This window comes from Zeus faber (genome assembly GCF_960531495.2).
Source record: "Zeus faber genome assembly, chromosome: 11".
Taxonomy (NCBI): Eukaryota; Metazoa; Chordata; class Actinopteri; order Zeiformes; family Zeidae; genus Zeus; species Zeus faber.
Genome location: NC_137205.1, coordinates 13,219,796 through 13,245,114, shown reverse-complemented (window position 1 = coordinate 13,245,114; position 25,319 = coordinate 13,219,796). Strand labels below are relative to the sequence as shown.

General features: G+C 41.5%; 3 protein-coding genes across 3 annotated transcripts; 1 reads left to right on the top strand and 2 right to left on the bottom strand.

Moving 5' to 3' along the window:
* Nucleotides 1-1,702: 1,702 nt before the first annotated feature.
* On the top strand, nucleotides 1,703-4,900 carry s1pr5a (sphingosine-1-phosphate receptor 5a). The gene is made up of 2 exons (XM_080009639.1): nucleotides 1,703-1,841; nucleotides 2,324-4,900. The coding sequence occupies exon 2, from the start codon at nucleotides 2,626-2,628 to the stop codon at nucleotides 3,829-3,831; it is 1,206 nt and encodes a 401-aa protein (XP_079865765.1). The 5' UTR covers nucleotides 1,703-1,841; nucleotides 2,324-2,625; the 3' UTR covers nucleotides 3,832-4,900.
* Nucleotides 4,901-7,670: 2,770 nt separating this feature from the next.
* spc24 (SPC24 component of NDC80 kinetochore complex) lies at nucleotides 7,671-14,644 on the bottom strand. The gene is made up of 6 exons (XM_080009494.1): nucleotides 14,599-14,644; nucleotides 12,696-12,874; nucleotides 11,530-11,674; nucleotides 8,333-8,437; nucleotides 8,039-8,115; nucleotides 7,671-7,914 (listed from the first exon to the last, which is right to left on the bottom strand). Exons 2-6 carry the CDS (start codon nucleotides 12,862-12,864, stop codon nucleotides 7,808-7,810), a joined length of 603 nt encoding a protein of 200 aa, XP_079865620.1. The 5' UTR covers nucleotides 12,865-12,874; nucleotides 14,599-14,644; the 3' UTR covers nucleotides 7,671-7,807.
* A 508-nt stretch (nucleotides 14,645-15,152) lies between these two features.
* kri1 (KRI1 homolog) lies at nucleotides 15,153-21,801 on the bottom strand. Its single transcript, XM_080009643.1, has 18 exons — nucleotides 21,660-21,801; nucleotides 21,453-21,529; nucleotides 21,195-21,300; nucleotides 20,812-20,911; nucleotides 20,677-20,731; nucleotides 20,534-20,583; nucleotides 20,325-20,430; nucleotides 20,113-20,190; nucleotides 19,905-20,014; nucleotides 19,218-19,446; nucleotides 18,939-19,109; nucleotides 18,253-18,328; nucleotides 18,026-18,129; nucleotides 17,776-17,938; nucleotides 16,726-16,856; nucleotides 16,156-16,220; nucleotides 15,961-16,056; nucleotides 15,153-15,844 (listed from the first exon to the last, which is right to left on the bottom strand). Exons 1-18 carry the CDS (start codon nucleotides 21,742-21,744, stop codon nucleotides 15,382-15,384), a joined length of 2,265 nt encoding a protein of 754 aa, XP_079865769.1. The 5' UTR covers nucleotides 21,745-21,801; the 3' UTR covers nucleotides 15,153-15,381.
* Nucleotides 21,802-25,319: the final 3,518 nt, after the last annotated feature.

Sequence of the window (25,319 nt, the reverse complement as noted above, 5' to 3'; positions counted from 1 at the left end):
AGCACATTCATTTGATAACATTTTGTCTCTGGGACTCCCAATCTGAGAAGATTTTTATTGTTGGATATGATTTAGTCCAAGCTTCCACACCTGTCTATATAGCGATAACAGCAAAACTAGGATCAAAACTGTCATTAGTTTACATTCTCTAACGGTTCTAATGGGAAGGTTTAACTATTAATAATTTTGCTGGGGACCCCCTGGAACCTCTTGAAGGAGCCCCTGGCATGTTGAGAACCACCGCTCAAGTGCACTGGTGCCAACTGGAAATCACTGAATGGGGTTGAAATGGGAAACATTTTGACCCCAGGAGCAGGTGACGTGAGAGGAACCCTGCCAGCACGACAGTTGAAGTTAAAATAAGGTAGGGGCGGCAGAGAGACTATTTATGGAGTCCAACATTTGGACCCAACAGGCCCCTTGTAGCTGGGAGACAACTGGTAATGGCCCTTCTTATGCATCATAAACAAGGCCTTTCCAAATCAGATGTGGAAATGAGTAATGGGCGTTTTAAGACGCTGCTCTTGTACCTCTCCACGTCAGAGTGGAATGCAAAGTGTGTCCGCTCCGTCCAATGACTTCATAGGTGTTTCTCAAGGATATCCCTTGCCTTTCCAGGCACAATGAAGGAGCTTCCTGTTTAGAGAAAGTCCACAGCAGCCCTTGCTCTCCCACCCCCGCGGCTTACGCAATTTCCACCCCCAAGTCACATTGGTGTTTTGGACGATGGATGTCCACGCAAACACAGTGAGTTGTGACAATAATGATGATTGTGTACAGTGAAAAGGCTTGACATTGGCGTGTATCTATTACACAAAATAGATGAGCAAAATGCATTAAAAGGGAGATGCTTTCTTGGAACGTTGTGCTGTCCTTATTGTGAGGGTCCAAAGTGCACTGTGGCATCAAAAATTAGATCAGAAATACATTACAACAAATAAAACTGCAAGTTTTAAAATTAGACCTACATTGGTATACCGCAAAGAAAAGATACTTGTTTTGTCAAAACATAGAAATTGGCCTTTTAAGGGAAGAACATTTGAATAAATATACTTTATACTTAAATTGGCAGTGATTTAAGGTGCATAAATCAATAGAGGGTTCAGAGCCGATACGTTGTTTCTGGAGAAGAAAAAAATTCAACAAAAATTCAATACTATGGTTTTCATCAGTTTCAACCATTGTCAGTCATTCTGTCCGGAACTGTTAGTTTTATGGTTTTGGGGTTATTCTTTGTTGATCTCAGCTAGTGTATGGTTAAATAACCCACTCCTCTTGTCTTTCAGAGGATGTTAATAAAAATATGAACAAAGACCACAATCGCTCTCACACACACACACACACACACACACACACAGACAGACACACAGACTTTGACAGCAACAAACCTGAAAAGCAACTCACAGAATCTCACGGTTAATTATCTACAACTATAGAGTAATTACAAATAAAGAACATATCAAATTACAACCTGCCTGAAAACACTCCTTCATTCTTTAGCTGCTGGTGGATAAAATGACAAAGGTATGTTATCTATCCGTCACTTTATCCCTCCTATAATGAGATTATCTATCAATCCAACACTGTGTCCCTGGTGTAATGACATTATCAGTCCTCAGCGGTTGGCAGACAGCACTTGGGGGTCAGGGAGGGAGGGAAGAAAGTCGTTGAAGGGCAAAGAGAGAACCAGCCCACTTCGTGCTGAGTCTTGTCCCACTCCACACACTCCCACACCAAACTGCGGGCGTCACTCTGGCGTGCGTGGATCCGCAGAGCGCGCGGTCTCAGCTGCTGTTTCTGCACGGGCTCCGCAGGAGAGCTGCGCTTCCCATCCTCTCACGGTGAGTTCGCTGCTGGTTTAAATGCTCGACTTTCCCGTGCAACTTGAATGGGAAATGAGAGAATGTCAAATGCATAATGTAAACTCCGCTGTGAGCATGCTCGGAAAAATGGAGAAGAACTTGTTCGACCTTCACATTATTTAGATTTATCTTTATTCAAAGCAGAGCAGAATTGAAAACAGTGGCTTGGACTTTATTCATGACTTGAAATTTGTTTTGATATTTTATTTGAAAGCAATTTCAGGAGCTCAATATTTTAGTGTTGGTTGTTATTATTAGTCATTTATCCCACTCTTAACATTCGTGCCAAGTTAACGCCAATGCTAAGAATTAACATGCAAATACTGAATTAAGAGGTATTTTTTTATACTCAATTCATATTTACATTTTCCCTCTAACTGTTATTGAAAGTTGTTTTGTTCTTCATTGCTTTGTAACTCCTCAAAGACACTAACTGACGCTTCTCGTTGGGTTCCCTGCAGGTTGTCTCTCACAGCCCCCTTGTGGACTGTCAAGGGAATGATCAGTTGAGATTTACAAGAAGAAATCGAATCAAGAAAAACTGTGCCACTTTAGAACAAGAACCATCGTCTGAATCCTGAGGAGAATATTTCCCCCACCTGCCAATGTTGTTTCCTCCGATTTCAAAGAAGAGAGAAACCATGCACCAAAGAAGGACTTTATGACACCCTGTCAGCGGATATATCAGAAAAAAAAAACATTAACATTTTAATAAGGTCAAAATAATACGCCATATAACTCTTACACACCCCCATATTGGACAATGTCGACAGAAGCTTCCCATGCTGCATATGCTGCTGTGGCCCCCACTGCGGGCCCCGTCGCACCTTCAGCGGGTTACCTGCTCAGGATGTTCAGGGAGTACCAGAGCAATGTCGTCATCATGAAGCACTACAACTTCACTGGGAAGCTGAAGGAGAACAAGTACAAGGACGGACTGACGCCAGAGGCCATTGCCTTCCTCCTGGTTTGCCTGCTCATTGTGTTGGAGAATGCTGTGGTTTTACTCGCAATATGGAAGAACAAGAAATTCCATCTGCCCATGTACTATTTGTTGGGCAACTTAACGCTCTCCGATTTGCTGGCCGGGTTCACCTACATGGTAAATATTATAACATCAGGGGCACGCACATTAAAGATGACCCCGGTGCTGTGGTTCCTGAGGGAAGGGGGTGTCTTCATCATGCTGGCCGCGTCTGTAGTTAGCCTGCTGGCAATTGCCATTGAACGCCACGTGACCATGGTGAGGATGAAGCCGTACCAGGGGGCCAAGCAGGGGCGCATGTTTGCTCTGATTGGAGCCAGTTGGGTGTTGTCCGTGTTCCTGGGAGTCCTGCCTGTCCTGGGTTGGAATTGTATGGGCCGTCTGAACCAGTGCTCCACTGTCCTGCCACTCTATGCCAAGAGCTACATACTCTTCTGCATCACCATCTTCAGTGCCATCCTGCTCTCCATTGTCGTGCTCTACTTCCGCATCTTCCGCATTGTCAAGTCCAACACACAACGCCTCGGTTCAGGTCCCCAGCGCAAAGGCCTTGCCCGAAAGTCTCAGAAGTATATGGCCCTGCTAAAGACAGTCACCATTGTTTTGGGGGTCTTCATTGCATGTTGGCTGCCCCTCTTTATCCTCCTATTGCTGGATTTCTTCTGCCCAGTGAAGGGTTGCCAGGTGCTCTTCAAGGCAGATTATTTCTTGGGCATTGCCATGTTCAACTCCCTTCTAAATCCAATAATCTACACCCTGACCAGCAAAGACATGAGGAGGGCCATCCTTAGACTGCTGTGCCGACACTGCCTCCTGACAAAAGATGGACATGTCAAGAAGTTTGGGGTCCCTTTCCTGGAATGCAGCACAAGTAAGGCTGACGCAGCCTCTCACAGACTGGAGGGCCTGGAGACAACGGTGTCCTCTGGAAACCTCACACCCTCTACCATCAAGGCCATCTACCCCAACATATCCAAGACATGACGCAGTGGCTCCGCTTGTCTCAGTGATGGGAGTCATAGTTTGGACTGAGAGTTGAGAGACTTATGTCCTTGAGAGGGCGACGCTCTTACAGCAATGTAGCTGAGAAAACAACACATGTGCAAGGAATTTACATATGTGTTGCACTTGGCATGAAAAGCCTTGGCATTATCCTCACGAACAAATATGCTTAATGAATCCATCATTCAAGCGCTGAAATAAGGAGACAAAAACAAACTTATGGGCAATTCATATCAGTCGAGACATTAAGACAAATAACTTGTACTGTGACAGTTGGTCCTATATGTTACATCAGTACACAATGAGCTGTGTACTATATGCCTGATGTGACATGAGCAAAATAATTACATTTCATGAACGTTTTCTTTTTACAGAATCATGTACAAAGATGCATGAGTGAAGAACCAGCTACGAGACCCTTGCGATCCTTATCTCCTCTGCCCCCGTGGCAAACACTTAATAACACGTTGTCAAAAACATCCACACCCAAGATCTGCAGCCAAAACCATGTAATTTCTGTCATCTGAACCTTGGTCAGCAGGAATTTCTTGTAGAAGTCCCCTCGACCGAGATCAAAGGCTTAGTGGCTTGGAGACGCACTGGATACGTCACACCGATGCTGGTTGGTTTGTGCAGCTTTGGAGGTCTCCTAAACATATGTAGCTGCAGACATGATCGGGAGCAATAAAGCCGAAGGTGGAGGCTTCTCGACGCCTTCCTGGTTTGGTGGCTTAAAAAAAATTGGTTATCATATGGAAAGAATCCACCGCAGTCCTACAGAACAAAACAAGTGCTCTCGGAATTTCCCTGTTGAAAAAAGTCCAGCTCTTATCTAATGAAGTGATATTTATGTATTATTGTCCCATAACTGTGGCAGTTGAAACGTATCCTACACAATAGAGATCTGTCAAAACCCAAGATCATAGAATGCTGGGGCTTCAAGGTATTGAAGATTTTATGTGATTGTGAATCATTTTTCCTAAAAAATGAACATTGTTGCTAGTTAACTGTACATAAATGTAGAATATAAAATTAAAGAATATATATTTGTCATACTGCCTCATAATTGATGAATTTTGCATAATCACGAATGTTCTTAATTTATGATGCATTTTAATATCCACATATATTCAAGTAAATAAATGCATCTTGAAAATATTCAAATCGATGAAATGAAAAAAAAAAAGGAAAAAAGACATTCCTCTCACTCTTCCTATAGTTATGCTTAAGAGTTAATTTCCATCCCTTACACCCATACAATTTTTATTTTGAATACATTTCTTTCTCAAATTGTATACATTCACAAGTAACAAAGTTACATATATTATTACCATTCTTGTTATATTGCATCTGTGTTTTTTTGTCCATGCCAAAAGCGCATGCGTGATAATTATAAGTGAGAAGGGGGCATAAAATGAAATACATCCAAAATAAAAGTACACAAGAGGCCATTAAAATGGCTTTTAAAATAACAAATAATTTGCTTATTTCATTTAATCAGGGCAAACATGTCAGCAACATGCTCCTTAGTCCTCAAGTTAACCCGAAGCGAAGAAGAAGCTAAATTAAGAATTGTTCGTTTTAAGTTTCGTTCGTTAGACAGCCTAGCTGCAGTGTAATCAAGTTCTATATCTATGATCTCTGGTCATATGTGGTGTAGCAGTTCTCCTGCCACACTAAGCGGCTCTTCCAGGGAATCGCCGAAACAGGCAATGATGGTTAAGGAAGAACCGGTTTATTGGCAAGATGTTACACGCCGGGTGCAGATGAAATGGTGACATGACCCAACACTCCTCTCCGCGTGTGTGCGGGAATGGGTGAGTTAACGTGTGCTCATCGATTGCTCTGAAGAGCAACAGGTGCGCAGACACCCCTGATCCCAGGCCAAATGAACTAGACCCAAGACAGGTGTGGCTGCTTAAATCTCACGGCCCCTGCAGCACACAAAAATAATAAAAGCACACCCGATTCCACCAACATTTTGATGTTTAAATGTCATGCATGTGAGATAAACTTTTCTTTTCCGGTAAAGAACAAAGTCAGGGGAGACAATAAGTGTCACCACAGATTAGACATGCAAAAACCCATCTTCACTCTAAGCGCTAGCTAACAACTTAATGAGTAATGCTTGTGGCCAAAGCTTTGCAACATTCGAATATGAAACTTTGCAGTGCCATATGCCATCCTCCCACCTTAACCACATGGTTTGCTGCACGAGTGCTTACATATTAAAAAAAAAAAAAAAAAGGTTTCAGTTCGCATCAAACTCTGCTCCAATTGTCTAGTCTTGACTGAATGGCACAGTTTACCATAAGACAAAGACAGAAGTCACACAAAGCAGGCGGATTTAAAATTCAGTTATCTTTGTATTATTCTTTGCTCATAATTTCCCTGTTTGTTCAAATATAGGACACACAAGTCACAAAAGCCAGGACAAAACGAGCCTGTTCCAATGGTTAACTTAGCTTAAGTAAATTGACTTCCTGCACATTAGATATTTTTTAGCAATATTTTGATTATTGAGACGGTGTCAGACATTTCTGTTAAAAGTGTTTTTTATTATCTCCTCTGCCACTTTGGATCACATTTCTGTGAATTTTCATTTAAAAAAATATTCTATTGATATATTATATATTTAATACAGAGGCAATGTCCTTTCCTTGAAATGCTTAGTACTGTAGGCAAGGATTGTAGCCTTTTTAGAAGTAACTAATACTCAAGTAGATTTAGAGTACATAACTTTTTACTCACGCATCATTAATTGGATTCATTTCCTACTACTTTTAGTTGTAATTAGGTACAATATTTGTCAAGTAATTCCCCTTCTTTGCATTTATTTTCCTTGAGTTTGATTTTTATCCATGCTGTTTACTTTTACCTTTATTGTATTATATTTATATCAGTCTTGGGCGATTGGACGAATATATCTGTGGCTGGCAATCAGCGGATATTCTTTTGGCCGATTTGTCCTTTGTTTTGCTAATTTAATTTAATTAATTTAATGACCTGTAAAGCGCAATTCAAAGCGTGCTGAATAGGAACTGGTATTCCTCATCGCCGCTTTAACCGCGTCCGGTGCTTTTCTCCCCTTCTGGAGAAATCCACAAAAATAATTAATGAAACATCATAAACCCAGCTTCCAGCTCATTCTGAAACGGCCTTTCAGATACTGATACTGACAGATCACCTGATGCCAGGACCTGGGGGAGCCGCAGCCGCCGCTTCCGCCTCCTCCTCCTGAGCAGAGACCCTTACTGCTCCTTTCCCCGGCATAACTACACGATTTGATCTTCTTATTTTGCTCCTCTGCTATAGACAGAGTTGTGAGATTTTAGAAAGCGGCCCCAAAAGATTGAAAATATATTAAAAATAAAAATACAAACAAAAATATAAAAAAAAAAAAAACAATTAAACGATTGTTTTTACTGAACCTCGTTGCAGCCTGTGAAACCCGGTGCTCGGGCCAGGTTTGCAAAGACGGCAATTTACGTCTTTTGGCTTACTGGTCGCGTCCGCTTTCAAACCAAAATAATCCCATAAAGGGTTCCCAACGAGCTGGTGTCACATGACTGTATTCGCTGAAAAGCCTCGCTTCCGGGACCCTAAGCGCCCCGCACACACACACACACACACACACACACACACACACACACACACTCAATTTGTGAAAATATCTAAACAGCTAGTCATTTACACGACAGCATCATTTGTGGCACATTTATGTTATCGTTTTATCCACAGTTTTAATATCCAGTCCAACTTCAACATCAAGTCAAGAGTTTAAAAGATTTCAAAACACGACTCCATAACAGCAGTTGCACGGAATTCGGACCCATTTAATTACTTAAAAACTCAAAAACATGACAGGGAACATATAAAAGTGACAAACAAAAAAAGTTGCCAGGACCAGAACAACAGTCTTGACAGAGTGAGCGCTAACTTGGCCTGGGTGCGGCGGCTACCACTCGGTGCTGACAAAGGCCCACAGCTGGTCGCTGACGTCGCATCGCGCTCGCACCGATGTGTCGATGTCGATTGGAGTAGCGAGGTCTGCGCCGTAGTGCACTGCAATGAGGAAACACATAAAGGCTTAATAAACCCGTGACATAATAGCGTGTCGGTGGTGATGAAGAACTACTGAAGCTGTGAAAACTGTGGAGAAAAGGGTTAGAAGATGAAAGGGGGTTACCTCCTTTCAAGATGTGCGGCTCTGTGTCGTGCTCCCACTTGATCTTGGTTATTTTGTGGTACAACTGCGCCATATATCTGTAGACGGGGGACAGAGGGATCAGAAGCACATTTTTTTCCCCCCACCAAGAATAATAATGAAGTCCTCAAAAGAAAGTGGAAAATCAAAATAACAGTGTCTGCGTGAACCCTTAAAGTGCGCCTCTTTACGTCTGGACACGGGTGAGAAAGGGTTCTCATGAACTGTTCATTATTACTGGACCCGACGGCATCAGTACGTGTACGTGTGACCTACATGGCGGAGGGGATGACCTGCGTGGTGTCTTCGTCCACTTCATGCCGCAGGCTCTCCAGCTCCTCGTCTGTGTGTCTTAAACTCTCTATCTCCCCCTGTAGGATCCTGGAGGGAAGGATTAAAAAGGGATAAAATAAAATAAAAACCAAAAACAATGATTTCTATATAGGAGTCTCTCCAGCCGGGTTCGAACGAGGAAGAAAGCCACACTACTTCATGGATGTAACTCCTAACATTCAAACAAAAAAAAAAAAAATCATTAGAAGCTGTATCATTGTAATAGTTTCATAAACAACTGGTTACTGATAGAGTATGTGTCAGTCGCTGTGACTGTAGCATGTCTCAAACATAGAATGCTTTGCATCTGTAAACCTTAATTTAAATCAAACTAAATAAAATTGTGAATATGTATCAAATGTGGCTCAAGACAACTTGGCCGCTTTATTTGGACGTTTTGACACCGTTCTACTGCCATAGCAGCCTGGCATTGCCGGGCTAATTCGCCAGGACCAAAATGTCTCCGGACGCCATTGGATAGACCTACACCCAATCAGAGCATTGGATAGACCTCCAACCAATCACAGCATTGGATAGACCTCCAACCAATCAGAGCAATGAAAGGTGTGACATAGCGCTGAGCGAGTGAGCTGATGAATTCAGCTTTTATCAAATCCTGTTGGAAGTATGGAAAACACATGTTTATTATCACAGCGTTCCTACAGCTCAAGGCAAGTTTGATTTAAGACTTTAAGAGTTGACCACTAGGAATGAAAACAAAATTGAAGAAAAAAAAAAGGACATCAATTACTTAGGGTTATGGATAATTGTGCTCAAATGTTTATTGCAACATAAAACATGACTTTCTTTGGTCCATTGAAAAAGTAAAACGATCTACTTAAAACATGCAACATTTTCGAGAGTGGAACGCATGGAAAACAATAACATAAAAATCATGAAACAAGTAAAAAGGCACAACCGGCCGAGAACACTAATTCTGAACAGCTCTTTGTGGCGGACCAAGGGGCGTGGTTTAGCCGCGGCTGCAGACGGCAGTATGGCTTCCTTCCCCGCGACCGCACAGCTGCCCCGAGTCGGCCGGATCTGCGCCCGTGCGATGCTGATTGGTCCAGTCCGGGGCAGGGAGCTTGTCTGTCCTGCCGAGAGGATCAGCGCACGGGGTCGTCGGCCGACCAGGAGCCAGAGCGAAACACCATTCCTCCTGCGCCCGAACTCATTATTCTTTATTATTTATCCTTTTGGCCAGCGAGCCTTTTTGTTCAGTCTGTTTAATTGAAAACTCTCGCCATGTCGGCAACCCCCGGCACGAAAGACTCCCTCCCTAAAACCCTACCTGTGGGCAGAGACTCCCACACTATTCTACTGCATTCATTAAGTATTTTGTCTTTTAGCGAAGCATCACACCAGAGGATAACATGCTTAGAAAGAAAAACAGAGTATGGAAGAGTGTGTGCATGGCCCTCAAAACCTTCTCCCGTTGCCACATGGTGGCCAGCGGTGTTGGTTCCACTATCCTGATCTGCGTGACGTCAATGCAAGAGGTATTCGGTAAATTATATATTTTTTAAAATGTCCTTATTTTTAGATTACTGAATTCAATGCCTTTTAAGACTTTAAGGATCGATGGAAACCCTGTATCAACAAAAGCTTTTTCGAGAAAATACAGCGTCCAGTTAATTTAATACTGTTGGCATAGAGGATTCAACAGACCGTTCCACATGGGCCAAATTTGGTTGTTTACGAAAATGCCTCAACAGCGCTCCTCTGCATCGTCATTGTACCAAACCTTGCCCCATATTAGATTAACGGTTGTGATTGGCCCAACCTTGGCAAGGTCGGGTGCAAATCTGTTTGAATGGGAGGTTGGCCAGATGTACTCTGCAGAGCAAATGAAACATGAGCTGCAGATTCATCTGGTTCCCAGGCTGCTTCCATTGTAATAAAACTGTGGCTCTGTGTTTATGCTTCTATACGCTGGTGGTGGCAGCTCCAGGCTACACGTACGTTTATATTCAATTTCATATTTTAGACATACAGTGGTACCTTGAGTTACGAGCGCACTAACATACGAGTTTTCCAGGTTACGAGCCGTCGTTCCGTCGATTTTTTGTATTGATTTGTGAGCAAAAATTTGAGTTACAAGGAGCAAGCTTCAGGTGCCGCCGCTAGTTGGCGTGGAGAGCAAATGCGGCCAGCATCCCGCGCGTCACTCCTTCACTTCACGTGGTTACCTAAACGTGGAAGCATCTCTTTTGTGTTTTGTGCTTGCGTTTTGTGCTTTTTTGTGCAGTTATTTCGCCAATTATTATTTATTTTTTTTTGAACCATGAAAAAAGTAAGTGCTGAGAAGAAGAAGCGGATGATGTCCATTGACTTAAAGCGCAAAATAATAGAAAATCATGAGCAAGGTCTGCGTGTGTTGGAATTGGCGAGGCAGTACGAGCGTAGTACTTCTACCATATGTACCACACTGAAGCAGAAGGAGACGAAAAAGATTATTACGCCAGCCAAGGGCGTTAAAACAATGTCTAAGCTGCGGACCGCTGTCCATGAAAAGATGGAGAATCTGCTGTTGGTGTGGTTGACGAATCTGCTGTTGGTGTGGTTGACGGAGAAGCAGCTCGCAGGAAATAGCGCGTCGACGGAGGGTATCATCTGCGAGAAGGCAAAAATGATCTACACATTCTCTTTTATTGTGTTTTATTATGTTTCTATACAGTATTTGTTATTTATAAATACATTTTTCTTATTTAAAAACACGAAACAGGAAAAAATTGGGGTGGTTTTTTTGGGGGCTGGAACGGATTAATGGCATTTCAATTAATTTCAATGGGGAAAATTGATTTGCTATACGAACAGATTGAATTACGAGCTCTGTCACGGAACAAATTAAACCCATAAGTCAAAGTACCACTGTAGGGTTACTTGAAATAATTTTAATAATCAATAGATTAACCAATTACAAAATAATTGTTGGTAGCAGATCAATCGCAGTCAGTGCTATTGAAAAGGTGCAGGGAGAGATTAGGTTAAAGATAAGTTATAGCTAATATTTGTCTCACACACACACACACACACACACACACACACACACACACACACACACACACACACACACACACACACACACACACACACACACACACACACACACACACACACACACACACACAACGTACTGTAGTTCAGAGTGGCTGATCTGGCTCTTGGCTACGGATTGCCTCAGTTGCTCCTCCAGGATGTTCAGCTCCTGTCTTGCTTGCTTCTTCTGCACCTCCAAGTCCAGCAGCTTCTGTCCCACTTTCTCCTCGGACCGGCCGAAATCTGTGGATGAAGGGGGAGAGTAAAAGAAACATTTGAACCTAGGTGCAAGAATCTGATGATACAACAGGAGGTGTGTATGGAGATGTTAGGACACCAAGGACGTGAAGACACCAAGGGGCGAATTCACTAAAGTGGACATTTCCATTATTTTCTAATTCCAATCGCCGTAAATGGGGGACTTGCCGGTGCTTTACTCAAACTATTTTAAATTTTATATTAAGACTTAATTATTAAGACTAATAATTTGGAAAACAGCTTAAGCTCCGCTGTGCGTGCCCATTTCTCAAAATAAAACAAATAAACGCGTGTGTTTCTATTCTTTTAGATGTAATTATTTTACTCCTTTTCCTAATTGAACGAGACAAAAAAAAGTGTGTGTCCTGTGTCAGATTCCTTGGAGTCATATCCCCCCTGCCAATGCATGTATTTTTCATTTTACCACATGAATATTTGCGATCAGATGCAAAACAACGGCAAATTGCACCCAGCAGCAAAACTTTATGGGGGTGTTTGTGAAGACATATCATTTGCGCAATACCTTTTGTGAATCGGACACTGAGACAGTGCAGATAATGGGCGCAATTGATTTGCAATTCCCAGTGCTAAAAGCGGCCGCAATCCATTCTTTGTGAATTTGCCCCCAAATCTAGAACAAGGATGCATCCATAATTCCCACTGTTGACACAAATTCAAAGTAATCGATGTGTAATCAAATTTGTTTCCATTAGAAATATCTAGAAAATCAAGTCATTTTTATTCTTTTCTTTAACACTCTATAATTTAGATGCTTTTCTGAGACGCTGATAACTTCTGGTTTATTTTATTTATTTATTTATTTATTTTTTACATCCCTCTCCGTTACTTTACAAGGTCTAATTTACAGTGTCTCATTGCCAGAAAATGATACTACTTGAATTGAAATTATGTGTTGGGCAACTACCATAACTCTGATGAAAGCACACGGGACATTTTAAAAATAATTTATACAGACCTAGGAACAAACCCTCCCGTTGTAACTCACCTTTAATAATCTGTGTGACGATTTTCTTGGTTTCCATATGTCGATCAAAGAAGTTCTGCTGCTCGTTTCTCACCAGCTTTAGTTGAATCTCATCTTTGTTGGTGTTGATGACTTGTAGCACCATTTCCACCGTCTCTTCCAAATCTTGGAAATTATGTGCTTGAGACATTATGATGACACTGATAGCCACAAAAAAAAGAAGTAAGATCAGAGTGTGTTGCCGTATGCTACGCCAAAACCAACACATTAATGTCAATACACAGCCACATACGAGCCTGGGGTCTGGGTGAATTATGGTGTTTACAGCAGCTTACATTACAACAATAGGCAATAACAATAAAGTTGTATGAAAGGAAAAATAAAGGGCAACACACAATAAACCTAGAAATTAAACAAAAACACAAAAAGTGGCAATATACAATCAAATTCAAAATTAACTCCAAAATAAGACATTTTAATACACAAATGTATCGGTTATTATTAATTATTGTTATGGTAATTATGAATCCAATGAATGAAATACACTGAAATATTCTGCTACATACATGTTCTAGCTGTATTGCTTTCATTGTTATCTCGTTAGGAATCAATCTTAACGTTGTTTAACCATGGATCGTACAAAAAGGTAGCAAGGCTAAGTGAGGTTAAGTTAGAAATATATTGGATATTCGGACTTGCAAGCAAATATATTAGGGGGAATATAGTGGGAATACAATGAGAAATATAGTCTTAAAAGTAAAAGTCTTAACTTTAAAAGACAGCCTTAAAAGTGCCGACTAAGAAAACAAATCCAACAGAAGCAGAAGAAGGAAGAATATCCTTGATACAAAATGACACAATATAAAGTCTGATGGCTACTGCTTGAAATATATCCATGTTTCATTCATCACTATTATAATTTCAGACCGTTTTTAAACATTACCTTGAAAAAATAAGGAATCCCACATAAGAGCCTAATAAGAATAGCAAAAAACAACAAGAATGCAATCCTGAAAATAGGTGCCCAACTATACCACTGAGATGCATACAGCAACCTGCATACTGTTTGGGATGTCCCCCTCTAGATTACAGGTCTTGACAATTGTTTATTTAAGTACATCTAAAGAAAAGAAAGCAGCACTTGCATATGACTCGGTATACGCCATTATTTCAACACATAACGCAGGTCATCATACCAGCTTTTGATGTTTTTGTAATAAAACATCAATAAAGGCATTATTGAAGAACAAAAGTACAAATGGAAAAAGGAGCCACGGTACTCAGCCATACACAGCACATAGAGACATGCAAGTGCCTGCCCGTCTCTACATACTATGGCTGCGTACCTTTGCAAAATATTTTGAGCATATATTTTACTTATAGCTTTTCTGGTAGTTATCTTTAAAGATAAATAATGTGCAAGACCTTAATACATTAACGAGTGGTATAATAAGTGTGTATGACATGTCACATGTGTATGACAGTATTAAGAGTCATATCCAGTTGTTTGAGTATATCTTTGTACCTTTTTATCAGTATTCCTGCACGCCTAAATGGTTTCTTTTTTCCCTCTTTTTATTTCCCGGAGAGGGGAGGGCCATATCATTGTTAGACCCGGACTCAGGAAGATCCAGGGAGTTCGGACATAATATGTCACGAAGGCAGAATCGGTGAGCCCGTTCTACGTCCTCGCTACATCAACAACATCCAACAATTCTGGATCGTCTGCTTTTTGCGTTTGGAAGGAATTCGCCGTCGAATTCCGAAGGCATTCCTACTTTTAACCCAGTGCGAGGCTAACAGCTAGCTCGCTAATGTGCTCACTTCATACTTCGCAAAATTAAACCGATCAGCTTTCACCGAGCATAGTTTCAAACTTTCAGTAGCGTCGGTGATATATCGATATATGTAATAAAACACGAACCTGGGCGCCGGGTGACGACACCTTCCGTCAAAATAAACCGATTTAAAATAAAGGCGTCACCGCGCGCTCGTCAACGTCACTTCCGGACTTGTCTCGTCACATCCGGTAAAGCTTCAGTCTTGATACTTCACCGAAACATTGCGCATTAAACCCCGGTACATGATGGACAGAATATATCTACAGAAGGAAAAAGGGTTATTTTGATGGTGTTAATTACGACTCTGGGTTTGAAAATTGTTGAAACACGGGATAATGTGAGTATGGAACTCAAAATACACAACCGGTCTAGTCGTTTTATATACATTTTGATGCATAAGTTACATATTGTACCTCTTCAGTGTGCCTGAACAGACCTGGACGACAGTGCCCATTTGATCCATTACTACACCTGTTGGGGAAAAAGCTGACATGCTATTTCAGCCAGGTATTGGACCAATAACTATTAAAAGATACCTTAACAGCATCAGTCATCCGGAAATCCTTTTCTGTTCCCAAACCGAGATAAGGGACACGTGACCTTAAAACACAATGCCATGCAAAACTGGAGAAGAGGGTCAATTTTGATATACACAAGTTTATTCCAAATTCATAATTACTTTCCCCATTTGTCTTAATCTTTGACTGCTCCCTGTTTGACATTGAACAATTCAATTAACTACGCATGTAGTTCAATTACAAATATTCAGTTAACATTTGTTCAGTTGTAAAACATGAATCTTTATACATCCTAATCAGTAAAACCCACCAAATAAAAAAATTGTATATAAAAATATAACATACATATTATTCTTTATTTTTCTGCTTGTTTTTCCTCTCTCGAGTCTGTTGGCCCTGTCTAAAGACCTGTCTCCCATGCAGCCTCTTGGGGTTTAGTCCATAGGCCTTAAGCCTCTGTCCACTGAACAACTGGTTTCCCATCTTCACTCTGAGGGGTCCTGACAGCAGGCGTCTGACTGGAGGCCTGTGTTTCTTCTTGGGTCGTTTTGCCATTTCAGTCCTGCTTTGGGCCTCCCCTGTGACAACGGTTTGAGCTTCTTCCTCCCGTTTAGCCTTCTTCTTGGGCACCAGGAAATCTTCCTCCTCTTTTGGAGCTTGGACCGACTCGTGCCCTGTGGTGTCTTTGCTGGACGAAGCCTCAACAGCTCCTGCTTCACCCTCCTCGGCTCCTCTGACTTTCTCAGCATCCTTTATCCGGTCCCTCCTCTTCTTCCCCACCTTGGTCTTAGACTCCAGCTCTGGATTCTCTCTGCAAGATGTGGGAAAAAGGGAAACTTAGGAAAACTTTGCATCTGGTCCCTACAGCCACACTGGAATGCACATCAGTCATGCGTCTGATTGACACGGAGCCAGACCAACACTCACTCAGAATACACGGAGCTCAGGATCTCCTTCTTTTTCATCATGTTTCGTGCCTTGATTTTATAGTTCTGCAAGTCACACTTCTCCTCTTGGTCAGACCTGTGACAACGAGCGCGTAAGAAGTCATTCACCTCACGCTAGGACTACTCAACTCTGAAGAAAAATGTGTTCATATTAAAAAAAGGAATAAAAGGATACCTGAACATGCAGGTCTTTTTCAGAGAGCACCACTGGTTTAGTTCCTTCTCATCCGCATAAAGGATCTTGTGAGGAAGAAAGAAAATCATAACAAAAGCGTCTGTTATTGCGACAATCAAATAAAACATGTTTTGGGTGATATTTGGACATGTTTAAATAAGTTATCAACACACGTTTAAAAGATAAATCTAGGAATGAGAACCTGTTACAATCAATATAGTCTGCATGTGAACCTGAAACATTGGGGTCAGAAACTACTGCCATGGTTGGAAAACAAGATGGGGTCGGAATTCAAGTATAGTAATGCATAGAAAGCAGCAGCATCATCATTCAGGCATTTTGTTGTTGCTGTCCGCCCGCCCCCCGAACACTTCCTGGTCAGCTCAGAGAGAAGATTAAGAGCTCATTCCCTGGTCAGAGCAGCCCCGGAGGGCAGCAATACCAGGTCAGTCACATCAAGGCTCATCAATGCAGGACCCAGGGACTGAGGTATCACTAACACCACACTCAGATCGCAGAAAACCCCCAAATGCAACGGCGCTCAACATCGGTGCGCGACTGGATTCCCACCTCGTCCGTGGTCAGGCCGAAGTCGTTGGGCAGGACCTGCCTGTAGCGGAACCTGCAGGGGAGGTCGTCCACAATGTCCTCATAGTCCAACTTGTAGTACTCGTCCAAATACTGCTCAAAGCTCCTCTCCTCTGAAACACAAATGAGCCACATTTAATAACGTTGAGGGGAAAAAAAATTTAAATGGGCCTGCAACAAAACATGTTAAAGTTCCATCTCAGTAACTTACTACTAGTGAGAATGCTCCAGTCATTTGAAGAAGGGCATCGTCGAATTACAAGCAGAGGAAACCCTTCAATGACCCCCAAGAAACTAGGATAGATGACAACGTGAAACTCGGTTCCACCGAACTGAGACAGGAATGAACTACGGGTGAACGTTCTGACGGGGCATGGCAGGGTAAACACAGCTGCAGTTAATAACATTAATTGGGGTCTGATTAGGTGTTCGAGCGCCAGCGACACTGAAATAGAACAGAGCCACAATTAATGTTATTAGCTTCAGCTGTGTTTAATCATCTAGACATGTATGAAGGTCTGCTGAGAAGAGGGTCCATTGGGGTTGTACTGCCAAGCCGAAGGGGAGGGAATTCACGATGGCTCGCAGCCATCGTGAACGAATACGGAACAGGGTTCATCAGGGTGCATCAATAATGCAAAATATTTTGAATTAAGAAATGTGACGCGGCACTATGGAACTTTTGGTATTCGGCGCCCCTATGAGTGCAACTGCACTTTTACACCACTGTCGTGAAACCCGGTCCGACGTCCGAAAAGAATTGATTTCGCGGGACAAATTTGAATCTTATCGGTCACAGTCTGTTACAAATGAAACTACAATATACACCTAGTTTATAGTGGCCCTTGCACAGACCTCGCTGCTTCAGAGAGCAAGACAAAAAAAATAAATAAAAACTTGTGACAGTGTTGACCAATTGCAGGCCAGGGTGCATTGGTGTCAGGGGACCAAAGTCAAATTGACCAGCCTGCACACACAACACTCAAATCCCGGATTCTCACAAAGTACACTTCCACATCTCCAGACACTTACGAGGATCAAACACTGGCTTGTTTGTGGTGATGACCTCTGCAAAGTGGGACTTCCTTCTCTTCTTCCCCATCTGCGGGGCATCTTCCTTCTTCAGCCTCTTCCTCTCCTTTTTCTTTTGCTTCTTGGAGGCCGTCTGCTGGCTGGGATCATAATCTGCATCCATCTGTTTTGCGACAGAACATGCTCCAAGTAAGCAACCATCACCTTCTGGATACATCACTTGAACGTGATAAAATAGGAGTCCACTCACGATGAAGTCCGGATCTTCACAGTCTGGTTCTTGGGCATTGTATTCTTCATCATACTCCTCTTCCTCTCCACCCTCGCCTGTCCAGGTATCCCAGTTCCAGTGTTCTGTTGGATGCCAGAGAGGTTATAAGGCTTAAGAAAATATCAACAAGGTAGCACTGAACATTTTAATTAACAAAATACACAAATAGAATAAATAAATAAATAAATAAATAAATAAAGGTTTACCCTCAGCTTCATCACCGTCATCAAACTGGGGCTTCTCTCCCTCTTCCTCTCCATAGTATGTGTCACCAAAGCATTTCTGCAAATGAGTTTGAAAGAAATAAACGTACCGACATGAACATTTAAAGGGGACCTGTTATGAAAAACTCACTTTTTCAGCGCTTGTGCACATACATTTGGGTCTCTGATGGGCCTACTAACACACAAACTGTGAAATAAGACAACCCGGTCTGTTTTTTTGTGGGCTGCCTATGTCAGAAAATAGAGCTTCAGAGCTTTTGCTCTGGACACCGTGGTGATGGTCTGAACAGACTTTTGAATAAGGCCTTGTAGATCCAATACGAGTGAAGATTGAGCAACTGCATTGTTTATTTCTCGCAAAGTTGTTCATAAACAGATTTTAGTGTACTGATAAGGAGAAATCTGTGTTTACAATGGAAACCGGATGCGCATTTACATTTTACGGGCATACACTAAAACAGCCTGTTTTGGAACAGGATGGTACAGAGGCACGATCCGAGTAGTATTTTCAGTTAAAAAAAAAAACACTTCAAAAACATGTTTTGGGGACCACAGATACCTATATTTACTTGCTTAAAAAGGCACATAAGAGGTCACCCTTAAAGTAAGAATACAGTAAAGAACATGTAAAAAAAAAATTTGGGGGGGGGGGGGGGGTGCTTTCCCACCTGCATGAGCTGGTCATGCTGCTGAGGGTCGAAGTCTCCGTCCAGGTCGGCCTGGCTGAAGGCCAGCTGCTCATTCCCCGTCAGCTCCTGGAGCCTCTTGAGCTTCTCCATTATCTCGCTGCGTTTCAGGTTCTTCAGCTGTTTCAGCTGCTGCTGCTTCTGCTCCTTCTCCTGTGGTCGCACAAGATGAAAGATGAGGATGTCTGATCGTGAGAGAGACAGGTCAAGGTACAAAAAGGTTGAGAGGTTCACGTGCGGCGGGGCGAGAATAGGACAAACCTTTATTTTCCTCTCTTTGACCTCGCTCCTCTTTTGCTTTCTGCGGTCATCTTTGGAGCGAACAGAGGTGGCGATGTTTCGGGGGTAGGTCTTGATCTGCAGAGCGTCCGGCTCCTCAAAGCGGAAGTTGTAGTTTCTCTCAAAATTCTCCTGGCGCTCCAGGAAAGTTTCCCCCTCCTCTTCAGAGTCCTCCACGTCTCCCTGGACCACTTCATCATAGGTGGGGATCCTGGGCAGAGTCAACAGTCATACATTTACCATCTCAAGATTTCCTGTTTGTATTTGGAGCATGTTAACTTACATACATGCTAAAACTGATCATAGTCAATTGAAGACGTCTGAGTATACAAATTAATTTAAATACTATTAATTAAATACCATAATTCACTTATCATAATCAACTGCAAGGCTGTTATGTGTTAAGAGAAATCAGATTTCTTATTTTAGGATAATTCATTCAATATTTTGTTGACAGAGACAACACTTTCGGGGCATATTCAGGCTAATGCAATAAATGTCAACGCTTCAATGAAAATATTGCCATGGCCTGATTTTGCCAGTACTCTAGCTCGAGTCTAAGTGGGCATGCAACACACTTGGTTAAAGTCTTCAACCATCCATTTGCAACTTCCATCTTTGAGAGTCAGTCGAATTAACTAGCAGGAGAACAAAGAATTAGCACTTTACTTGTCGTCTTCGTCATCGTTGTCCATGTAGCCCTTGTTGAGAACAAAGTCCCTGAGGAAGCGTTCGCTCTCATCCAGCTTGGGGTCGTTCCAGTAGTCCCTCAGGTACTTCTGTCTCAACACAAACCGTTCCCCATTTAGTCAGTGTTCAGTTGGAAATGAATGCCAACCGTTAGCTACACTTTTTGCCCTCCTCTCCACACACTCACCATGTCCTGCACCTCTTCGGGACCATCAAGCTCAGACTGGCCCTTGAGCCACTCCACATAATCCTTCTCTTCCTTATCCTACGATCAGATGCAGATTGCTGAGTTAATCGATTTTAACATAGCTGTTCTGAAAGAGCTGCTTATAGCCATCTTCATTTCTATGATGAAGGTGGGACATTCCATTTGGTAAAAATCGGGTCCAGTGCTCTGACCTTCTCGTCCTGGGTTTTGATCCTCCTGGTGAGAAGCTTGAATTCTCCCTCTCCTTCATCCTCCTCCTCCTCCTCCTCATCGCTGTCCTGGACAAACTTGCGGAAGCTAGTAGGAAGTTTGTTAATTAAGTAGCAAATCAAATATAAATATATGATGATGATATGATGATATGACGATTATGAACCAAGCTACATTACATGAGCCCTACCTTTCCTTTAGTTCTTTCTGCTCCTGGATGTAGCTGGGAGATGCAGCCCTCTGCAAATAAGAAAGAGGAAGCATGGATCAATGAAATCTCCACTTCCAGACGTCCAAACTTGGCGGTCAAAGACATAATCTAGCAAAGAATACCTCATTTCTCTTGGCAGCTTCCTCATCGTCACTGTCGTCGTCATCTTCGTATTTACTATTCAAAAGACGCAACCTTGAGTCATCTCGAAATTTAATCAGACACTGTACAATTTTGAGGAATAGAGACATACTCACCCTCCCCTCTCCAAGATAACTTTACGTTCGTAATCTTTCAGATACATCGGTTTCATTGCTTTCTTCGAGGTGGAAGGTTGGGCGTCACCGGAAGACTCATCTAAATCATCAGATTGACATATTTTATTGACAGAAATACAGGACTTCCCCACACTGAAAACTCAAATATGAATCATTTATTACTACACCATTTTTTTCCGACCTTCATTAGGCATCATTGAAACCAAAACAGTGCAGTAAAATCCAATTAGGAACTTTAGTTTTCATGAAGTGGATATCCTTTTTTTCCCCATGTAGTCACTTTTGTTTATATTAGAAATAAACTCGACTGTCATGAAATGGAAAGTTGTCAAAGCAACAACCGTGATTATGTGTAACAATACCTTGATCAGAGTAGAATTTGGCGTCATTTTCATAGATTTTGGGATCTTTCTTTTTCAGCAAAGACAATGTTCTGTAAAAGTCCCTTTCAATTTTAGGATCGAGTTCCTAAGGGCAAAAAAGACAACGTTAAACACAATCACAACGGCAGAAACCAGACTATTCAAACCAGCGTCAATTAACAAGATAACGTGCAGTGTCATATTCCTGGTAAACATTAAAATAGTAAATAGCAGATCAGTGGATGAATGGATACTTACTACTTCACTGTCATCTGAGCTGGAGTCTGACGAACCAGACGCGCTGTCATCAGCCTGGTCTCCATATCGGTCTTTTACTGCCCAACACAACATAAAAAGACATTGTATTTACATTAAAAAACATTGTATGAAGCGGTATTATTCAAATGACGTTGGATTAGCAGAGTTGGTGTTAGCTCGCTTGCTAGCAATAATACCAGCACTTACGCCTCTGTAACTCTTCTTTCTGTCGGTATTTCTCGTATTTCTCCGCAAATTTGGAATTAATCTTTAATTCCGATTTGCCCGACATGGCCTCTTTCGAACCTGTGTTCCTGCAAGATTAAAACTTTACCGAAATAAAGAAAGCATGTCCCTGCTGGCTCGATAAGCGTGTGAGCGTCCGCACCACGTGGGTTCCGGTGCAGGTTAAAGGTAAATGGCTGTGTAGCCATGTGGCCTCTAGGAGGAGTAGTTGTACTAGTTTTTAGCGTCTACGTTCACGCTTTTCTGATATGATTTGTTTTTATTATTCTTATTATTCTTGTTCTTGTTCTTGTTCTTGTTCTTCTTGTTATTATTATTATTATTATTATTATTATTATTATTATTATTATTATTATTATTATTATTATTATTGTTATTAATAATAATAATTATAATAAAAAGCGTATTATTATTATTATTATTATTATTATTATTATTAATAATAATAATAAGAATCATCATCATAATAATAATAATAATAATAATAATAAGCTTTTTTAATAATAATAATTATTGCCTATTATTGTTTGTTTGTTTATTATAATTATTATTATAATTGTTGTTATTATTATTAGTAGTAGTAGTAGTAGGAGTAGTAGTAGTAGTAGTAGTAGTTATAGTGGTGGTAGTAGTAGTAGTAGTAATAGTGGTAGTAGTAGTAGTGGTAGTAGTAGTAGTAGTTGTCGTGGTTGTGGTCGTGATAGTGGTAGTAGTAATTGTGGTTGCAGAAGTGGTAGTAATAGGAGTAGAACTGGTTGTGGTAGTAGCATTGGTAGTAGTAGAGGTAGTAGTAGTAGTAGTAGTAGTGGTAGTGGTAGTAGTAGCAGTAGTAGAAGTAGAAGTAGTAGTGGGAATAATCGTAGTAGTGGTAGTAATAGTAGTAGTAGTAGTGGTGGTGGTGGTAGTAGCGTTAGTAATAGTAGTAATAGTGGTGGTAGTAGTGGTAGTGGTAGTAGTAGTAGTAGTAGTAGTAGTAGTAGTAGTAGTAGTAGTAGTAGTAGGAGTACATGTAATGCTACATATGCTACAATGCTATATGCTATTGCATTGTTACAGTGGATATGGGAATATGTACAATATTTTAGTAATCAAGGACGATACGTGTGATCGTTTAATTAAGTTCTGACAATAATACTTTGCACCAATATTTGTTTAAATTTTTTTGTATTGATGTTTTTGTGTGTACGAGACTGTAACTCCTTAAATATTAAATATTGTATTGTATCAAATCAGTCAAATAATCCACACCCTTATTTGACCAACATAGGTTTTTTTTCTTATATATGTATAACTTTTTATTTATTTTATTGATTATTTTTTCTCTTTTTTTTTTCTCTTTTTTCATTCCAAAAAAAAACAACTTGGTATTTTTATCTTTGAGAATGAGGGTGGGAATTTTAAATCTATCATCTGGAAAAGACTGCAGCCTGGCTTTACTCTAAATGCTTGACATTGGGAATCCGATGACAGGACGACTAGGGGCTCTCGGAGAAAGGTAAAGAGTGGCCACGTTTCAGTTTTTAACACAACTTAGAGGATAACTGAGCTCTGGTCCTCAAACACTCACAACGTCGCTGTGGATTATGAGTGATGTAGTCTGACATTCCTGTCTCATACAATACAATAAATCCTGAATTAAAGATAAATTAATTGAAAATCAAATGAGGCTTCATTACATCTAAAAAAAAAAGAAAGTATAATTATAAAAATTAAAATTTAAAAAAAGTATTATAAAATAAGGTTACCATAACATGTACACCCACCCTGAGACACGGGTTGTTTTCTCTGTGTGGAAAGTATTCAGACAGTTCATGTGTGTTCACCGAGGGATATACCTGTGCCGACGTATGTTTTTCAAGCCTGTGTTATCGTGTGATCATTTCCGGCCCCACTGGCCTTGAACTTCGCCTGTGGCGTAAGAGCTACCACGCAGTGTGAGTGGGCTCGACCACAGACCCACAGGGTCACAACGCTTTTCTGCTTTCTGCCCCTGAAACTACAGCTGGTGGAGCTGCCCCAGAAAACGTGACTTGTGATTGTGTGTGTGTCTGTGTGTGTGTGTGTGTGTGTGTGTGTGTGTGTGTGTGTGTGTGTGCGCGTGTGTGTGTGTGTGTGTGTTTGTGTGTGAGGGGGGTTCCAATGATATTTACTTAAATATTATAGTAAAAAAAGAAAACGGCATATTGTTTATAGAGTTTCAAGAGTCTTGAGAGTAAACATGAAATTCTATGAAAACATCGGGTTTTATTGTTGTGGAAAATATACATAATACTTTAATATCTGGAACAAATACACTTTTAAATCAACACGTTTCATAATAAACAGATCTACTATACTAGCTCTCCATCTCAGTCATGTCAATTCAAAAATACTGATAAGAAGTTAAAGGTATGACTTCTTTTTCTGACCACGATTAAGGTGTTATTTCAAAATCGATTTTGAGGATTTGTGTTTTTATTGCAAATCATCCACAGATGTAAACAATCCTGAGCATGTGCCCTCCCCCGCGTTCTGACATACAAAGTAGTTCAATAACCTCTTAAATCCTTAGGCTGTCTTCTTTGCATTGATCGTGGTCACACTGACTTTGGGGAGGTTGGATCAGCCACGTGGCGTTGTTTATTCTCCCCACCGTGATGTCACAGTGGGGTGAAATTTCTAAGAAGCTGTTTAGGAGGAAAACATGTTTATTTCAGAATCAAAAACACACCTTTATTGATGAGGTTCCGTACACGGACTGTGACGTTTTCATGGGTTCAATGACGTGCGGTGACAAGAAATATGGGACTAGACTATGAGGTCAACTCAAGCGCCCATTGGTTGTGGTGTATGAGGTCGGTATTATATCTTACCGCCTCCAAGCAGCGGAAAAGGCCCAGAAGCCACCCGAGTCCCACAGCCGTATAGATACTTCTCGACCGCGGGAAAGCCCCAAGCACCCTGCCCTGCAGCAACCAAAGATCCCCCCAGCCCCCAGAGAAGCCAGAAGCCCGCGGAGCCTAAATCAGTCCCAGAAAGTGCGAGGAGACCCTGAACCCCTGCAGCGTACACATATCACCCACCCCCACGTGCAGACATAAGGCGCAGAACCTGGGCCGTGGATGCCAGGCACGGGCCACAGGCCCAGAGCGAGGTACTGAGCCGTCCGACCCGCCTGGCCCTCAAGAGAGCCGGTGGGGCCCCCACACCCACCAACGCCCTGTGCAAGGGCCAGGTCCGCCCCACCCAACTGGAAAGCCTCGAGCGCCACACACTATTTCTGCCATCCCATCTGAGACAATTGACATGGTTGTAGAAGGGGATAGTAGTGAATATATATATAGATGATTCAGTAAGATTTCTGCCAGATGCTTTTTAGGTGATCAGACCAATTACTGGCAACTGCCTTTGAACTTTGTTTAAAATTCACTCACAAATTCCCAAACCATTATAAACACCGTTAAACTTGGTTCATAGTTGATCTTTGTAATTTCGCAGTTAGAAAACATCAGCAGATGTAAACAACACGCAAGAGACGACACCGAATGCTGATTGAATGATTCGAGAATAAATAGAAGCATTTATTATTTACAGACAAAAGTGTACAACACAATCTACATTAAAAAAAAACGTGACCAAAAA